Source organism: Caenorhabditis briggsae, assembly GCF_000004555.2.
Source record: "Caenorhabditis briggsae complete genome, chrX, whole genome shotgun sequence".
Classification (NCBI taxonomy): Eukaryota; Metazoa; Nematoda; class Chromadorea; order Rhabditida; family Rhabditidae; genus Caenorhabditis; species Caenorhabditis briggsae.
Window position 1 is genome coordinate 2,054,040 of NC_013491.2, and position 7,177 is coordinate 2,061,216.

The 7,177-nt window shown below is 40.6% G+C and overlaps 1 protein-coding gene across 1 annotated transcript; it reads left to right on the plus strand.

Annotated features, from left to right (window-relative positions):
- Positions 1-2,844: 2,844 nt before the first annotated feature.
- Positions 2,845-4,816, plus strand: CBG16139 (the record flags this gene model as incomplete). The annotated part of the gene is made up of 4 exons (XM_002643431.1): positions 2,845-3,090; positions 3,155-3,312; positions 4,016-4,232; positions 4,508-4,816. 4 exons carry the CDS (start codon positions 2,845-2,847, stop codon positions 4,814-4,816), a joined length of 930 nt encoding a protein of 309 aa, XP_002643477.1.
- Positions 4,817-7,177: the final 2,361 nt, after the last annotated feature.

Sequence of the window (7,177 nt, forward strand, 5' to 3'; positions counted from 1 at the left end):
CCCGGCCCGGCTTGTTGCAAGTATGCTTTAACGGAGTAAAGGAGAACAGTCCAGCCAAAGCGTCTCAGGTACGACATGACTTTCATGCTCCCGCACCTTTTTATAATCTGTGCCTTTTTCAGATTATCGGTTATTCGGAGATATACACGCCACCTGGAGGGAAAGGAAATTCACAATGTTGACGAGAAAAAAACTGGGAAAAATGAATAATTCTATTCGATGTCAGCTTGCGATTGGAGGGGTATGCACAAGTTACCTGAATGTTGGCAACATGTTGTGGACCACGAGGGTGCATACTGCTAATCTTGTGTTGAACTCGTTTTCGAATTATTTTCCAATGAAGCAATGGACAGTTACTTTCCTTCCAACCTAATATTTTTTCAGGATATCAAGGTTGACCATCCTCCACGGGAAATTCTAACTAATATGTTTACCATGAGGCAGTGAATTTGTATCGAAATCGTGTAATAATAGGTGTGTCGTGGCCCTACCGAATGAGCAGTTTCTAAGGTAACAAACGAATCCTTCCAAATGAGGCTCTTTCTTCTTGAGGAATCTTCCTACTATCTCCACCTCTCGATCTTCCTTTGTCGGAAATTTTCCTTTCTTTGTCGAGTCGTTCAGCTGAACATCATCATTATCGGAATCCATGTTTTCGGTGGTTTTGTTGTCTGGAAAAGCTAATTGTGATTAAGTTAGAACATTGGAGGTAGAGCAAAAAAGTAAAGTATAAGAATGTAAGAGAGTTGGTTTTAAACTTGAAAACAGTCAACACAGTTTGTCTCTGTTTCTGGAACGTATCGATGAACGTAGATGGTAGCGGAAAGAAATGAGGAAATCGACAGGACTGTGTCAACGACATTACGAGCAATGCATCATAATAAGTAATTTGACGCCTTTTAATATGGATATCTGCGGTTATATGAAGAGAGTGGGAGACGGAGAGAAACGCTCCGGAGTGATGAGCAGTTGTCGACCTAATTCAGGTGTTCCTCACACCAATGGGAGATTGCGCAATCTAGAAAGTACTGCACTGTAGCCGAAGATGTATCAAAAGGAGATATTGAGTTTTAGGGTACATTGATTCAGAGGGTACTTGGGATTTTAAGGTTCATGTGAGTAAACGAAAAAAATATTTTCTTTTAGACTTAAACATTAACCATACGGATTTGTTCAAAAATGGATTTCAATGGAAAATAGAGAAAACTGTTTCATTCAAAAGAAGACAGTAACCTATCATTCAAATAATGGAGAGAAATTCAATAAGTGAAATGAGACCAATTGCCCGTACTATGTCCGGGGTATCAGGTTCCTGTGATAAAATAGAAAAAAATCAACAAGAAATGTAACAAAATCGGTTTATTATGAACAATTTAGAAAGAAACACCAAATAAAAGCTTAGAATTGAAACAAACTCACTTGAATTCCTTAAAAGAGTCCCTAGAACAACCACGAGCCAAATCCAAGCTCGCAATCACTCAAAACTAAATTCAAACTGTGCGCGCGCCGAGCGGAATAGCGGAGTGTCGTTGCGTGGTTAGAGGGAACCTTTAGAAGGGGTTGGAGGGTAGCTGCCCCAGGCAACTGACCTATCCGTCGTCAATTTTACACTGTACAATTTATCAGTTTTCGGAATCAAGTTCACTGTTACAAAAACTAATAAGAAAGTTCTGACAAATGGAAGATTCATTTGAGAAAGAACTTGCCAGAAAAAAACGGTCACGGATTAAAGGATTTGCATGGTCATTTGCAACTTGGAAAAAAAACGTGAAAAACTTTTGGCGATTACTATAGAAGGCAACTTTTTCTGAGCCAGAAACAACTTGACACTCACAAAATTGATTCAAAACATGATTTCAACACGGTCCCTGTACATGGTTGGACTAATAGACTAATAAAAACCCTGAAGATATCTACGAAACTCAAAAGCTTATCTTGTATGTATGTTTTTGATTCCATTCGAGAAATACCGTAAATGTTCTAATAGAAGCGGACCTTATACGTACACTTTAAGATCTATTATCTCGGTACCTGCGAGAGATATCGAATAGTTAAGTGACAAAATAATGTTCATATTATGATGAACATTTTATTAATTGGCAAAATTTTGATATCTTTTGAAGCAACCGAGACAATTGGGCTCAAAGTGCACGTATATAGTGGGCTTCTATTAGAACATTTTTTGAAAAATCAAAATTGAATAATTGAGCAACAAACATATGATTTAATATGATTACCTTTCTTCCCTATTGTAACTATAAATTTTATTTATTTGTCTATTTTTTTTCTTCTTTTCAGTTTCTCGACTTTGCCCCCACCGCTTATCATTATCAGACCAATCATATATCAGAATTCAATATCTTTAGTTCTAGCTCAACAACCGGCTCGTTACGTTCAGCCACTCCACCACATTACTCTCTCTGCGTCTCTTCCCTACTATCTCTCTCTCCCAATCTCAACCCATTGTTGTTGTCTTCTTCCTACACAACACAGGTACAGTGTAGCCACCAAAGTCCAAAAAGACAGATACACACGTAGCCAGAGAGTGTGTCGAGTGAAGAGACGGAGAGAAACGTGGTGAACGATAGCGTCTGCCAACGTGGTTGACCCCCGTCCTACATGCAGTCCGTCCTCCGGAGACACACACACAATCGGTTTTTGTCCCCCTCTATTGATTGAAATAATTAGATGGCCCACACCGTTTGCGCGGTCCCAAGTCGTCAGTTGTGTATTCGTAGAATGGCAACGCGCAGTATTTCTTTTCTAAATCCTCATTTTTTTAATAGAATTTCTTACTGTTCTTTTCATACATAGAATACGAAATTCAAATACTTCGTTTTCAGAATGCTCAGTTCGACTTGCACCGCCGCCGTTCGTGGACTCTCCACCACCGCACAACTCTCCAAGATCAACAATGTCACCGTCATTGGTGCCGGACTGATGGGATCTGGAATCGCTCAAGTCTCCGCTAACGCCAAGCTCAATGTGGTCGTTGTAGACAGCAATCAATCGGCGTTGGACAAGGCACAAAAGGGAATCGAGTCAAGTCTTCAGAGAGTAGCTAAGAAGAAGCACGCCGATGATGCAAAGGTAAGATTCCTTCATTTCATCCAAAAAGTTGGTTGAATTATTTGGAAATGGAGAAATCTTACAGGCCCAGACAGCGCTCGTCAGCTCCGTTCTCGACAGAATCAAGATGTCAACAAATGTGTCGGACTCTGTGAAGGATGCGGATTTGGTTATTGAAGCCATCGTCGAGAACATCGATATTAAGAGAAAGCTGTTCGCTGAGGTCGAAGCTGCTGCTAAGCCGTAAGTTTTCATTATTTCAGGTTGTGAAATTGAACTGCAGCGTGTGGAAGTAACGGAACGAAAATGTCCTAGAATTAGACGTACAAGCTAGACAACGCTGAACTCTGAATCTTGCCGGAATCAGTATTCAGGGTGGGGAAAGTTTTGCCATCAGAACGTTTAGAACATCATTCAGCAAGGATTGAGCATCATATGCCTCTTCGGTAGGCGTCGGCTGACTTTAAAGTCGTCAGGCTCTACAAATGGCAAAATATTGGCGATTCTGAAGCACTGTGCATAGTCCTTGTACAGAATCTAGGAAAGAAGCTAGCACTGGATCGTACTTTGGCTAAGGAATCAGATGCGTTCAGCTTTCAGGGCTAGGTAACACTAACAGAAGTCCTGGAAGCCTCAAATGATGGATCATGTCAACATGAAGAGACTGATGATAGAAGGCAACTGGTTGCACGTTAAAGATCATCTCCAGAATTATCATTTAGCTAACAGCACAGCAACAACCGGATTATGAAGAGCAGCGGTTTCAAGTGGCACAACACGCTTGAAAATAGTTGCTAGTAGGACTCTGGAGCTCACTAATCTTCATTAGCTAACGTAAAAGCTAGAGCAGCATTCGAGTTTCAATCTACGCCTTTTATCGTACTGAATTTTATCGTACACTCCAACAAGATGTTAAACACCTTACTAAAACTCGTTATTCTTACAGAACCACACTCATCACCACCAACACCTCGTCGCTCCGTTTGGCTGACATTGGACTGAACCTCAAGGACAAGACTCGTTTTGGAGGACTCCATTTCTTCAATCCGGTGCCCATGATGAAGCTTCTTGAGGTTGTTCGTCACAACGACACTTCCGATGACACTTTCCAGAAGCTTATGGAGTACGGAAAGGCCGTCGGAAAGACCACCGTCGCGTGCAAGGTGAGTATTTGATGATTTGGATGAGGTGACTTTGGCTAACTGTGTCGCCTGCGAGCCTTAAGGCTTGTGATTGCTTTTCCAACTGGAAAAATGTTACGAACTGACCATCTATATGTTCAATAATATTGATTTTTGACGTAGTTCGCAAAAAATCAGAAAAATGGAGGTGTGGTGGCTTCTAGCACAATGATAGCTATCGAAAGAGGGTTGAAGTGCCCAAAAGCGAATCAAATACCGCTGAGTCGACCAAAACATAACGAATTCTGTGTTTCCAGGACACTCCGGGATTCATCGTCAACCGCCTTCTGGTCCCATACATGTTCGAGGCTCTGCGCCTTTACGAACGTGGTGACGCCTCAATGCCAGACATCGATGTAGCCATGAAGTTGGGAGCCGGATACCCAATGGGACCATTCGAGCTCTCCGACTACGTTGGATTGGACACTTGCAAGTTCATCATGGACGGCTGGCACAAGCAGTACCCAGACGAGGTCGCCTTCAAGCCAAGTCCACTTCTCGACTCGCTCGTCGACGCTGGAAAGACTGGTCGCAAATCGGGAGAGGGATTCTACAAATATAAGTAAAACCTATAAATGCTACATATTATTGTTATGATGATCTTCTTGTAAAAATGATGCCAAAAAAATTTAAATCTAGTTTGGATTTTTTGCTTTTTATGGGTTTCTACAGCCAATAAACGTGTAAAATGTAAGAATTATTCAAAAGGAAAGATAAAGAAACAAGAAAGAAACCGTAAAAATGATTTAAAAATCGATGAAACGTTTTGAGGAAAGCATGGGGAGCAGTGAGTCACTGGACAGATGTTTGCAGTTCGGAATAAATTATAGTGACTTTCAGGAAGAAATGTCATGTTTTTTGGCGATCCCTCTGCTTGGTTGCCCTCTCTGGAGGCATCTCCATCTTCCGGTAATTAAAAATCTTATATTCGTCAGCTTTGCAAATTGCGAGAAGCTCAAGAAATCAGTGAAACGTGGCTTTTTGGAAAAGAAGTTCATGCAGCAAGTGTGCCCCAATAACACAATAACATAGCGCGACGTTCAAATGTGTTTTTTGTCAGCACAAGTTTTTATCATTCAATCAGTTTTGAATCGACTTTATATTGAATAAAAAAGATAAATCCGCGTTATCATAACATGTGGTAGTGAAAATAACCCAAGATCCAAATGTTGTTCGTCCATTTTTTTCGTTTTAGCCCAATCAAAGTTCATTTAGCGCATTTGTGGCTGAAAATTGACGCAGTGCAATTATAAGTACATTTTTGTACGAATTCAGTTGTTGTTATCTTGTCTGAAAGATATGACCCACAACAACGAGCTCACTGTCCTGAGAGATTCGCGCAAGACGGTGTTTGCGGAAAATGCAAAAGTTGGAGCTGATCTATTTATTATGGAATCCCAAAACCCTTGTCCACTTTCACTCTCAAATGTGTTCAACTTTTTTGTCATGCTCTCCACACAGCTCGCATAGGAATTAGGCCGCAAGACAGTTCTCAGCTAGAAGTTATGTGCTCCGTCATCTACACTATCCATTTCAAATGTCCAGAATTCTATAAATGCCAGTCCTGATTCTGAAAATCTTAACAAAAACGCTCAAAAACTTTTCTAAGCGACAGAAAACCAGCTTCAACGAGGTCATGTTTCAGAAAAGTGAATTATTCAAGTTTTCGAATATTTAGTATGGGTTTTCCCAGGTTTTTCTTACTGAAATCGGTGATTTATTAGCTGTTCCATTTTTTCCATCTTATTTAAGTAAGAAAATTGTAGAGGAACCCATGAGAAATGACCAAAAAGGGCGAAAACTGACGATGGGGAAAGTGAAAATTCTAGGCCACAACGAGTTTTTTTTTCGAAAAATGGCCTTTCTGAGGCGGGGTTTCGGGTACTTAAAAACATTTTTGGGCCTTTTCGAAATTATGAAAAATGATCAGCACACTCGTCTTTACTACAATTTCCATCAGCAAAATGTTTCTCAAACTTCTCCTCGTCTTCCTAGTTGTCCACGTTTCCTTGGTGTGTAATGCTCCAGTGGAAGCCAATTTTGTTGCTGCTCATTCCTCCAAGTTGAAATTTCTTCATAACTTTGAAGATATAATCAGAGCGTTGGTCGACTGTCCTGCTGACAAGAAGGGTATCATAATTGGTTTCTACCCAATCGATCCCTCTGCTAAAACATCGCTTACTATCGGAACACTGGTCCCAAGAATTGTAAAAACGGTCCCATTGTTTCGACAACGGTCCCAATGTCCCGAAAACGGTCCCAACGTTTCGATAACGGTCCCAATGGTACAACAACGGTCCCAAGGGTACGACAACGGTCCCAAGGGTACGACAACGGTCCCAAACAGGCTTAATCTGGAAACCCTATTCCCGAAATACAGAAAAAAAACAGAATGGTCTTTAAAAAATCCAATGGAAAATGTAACATTTTACTTATACTTGGGACTTTCGGTACTTTTTGACAGGAATTTTTCACAAAATATTACGTTTATTGTATTTTAGGCTTAGGCCAAAACGTTTTTTTCCGGCACTGATGTGAACAAGGCGTTTCAGCCCAAGCCTATAATTATAAACCAAAATTTTTTGAAAAAATTCCAGTAAAAAAGTGTTGGAATTCTCAATTATCAGCAATATATTTGTATTTGCTACTGAAATACCGTAAAACCTCTAATAGAACGACACCCGGATCCGCTACCTCGGTCCTTTATGGCCCCGCCCTCATCCAACATCTCCTTTTGTGGGGATTTCATTTATGGTCTCATTCTTCCTTTGGCTTCGTTTTTTGCCAGCTCGCTTTTCGAATTCAAACAACCCCTATAAAATTAATATTTTCAGAAAATGCGTGAGATCGTCCACATTCAGGCCGGACAGTGCGGAAACCAAATTGGAGCGAAGGTAAAAATGTGTTTCTTTTGAATTTTAGCATCT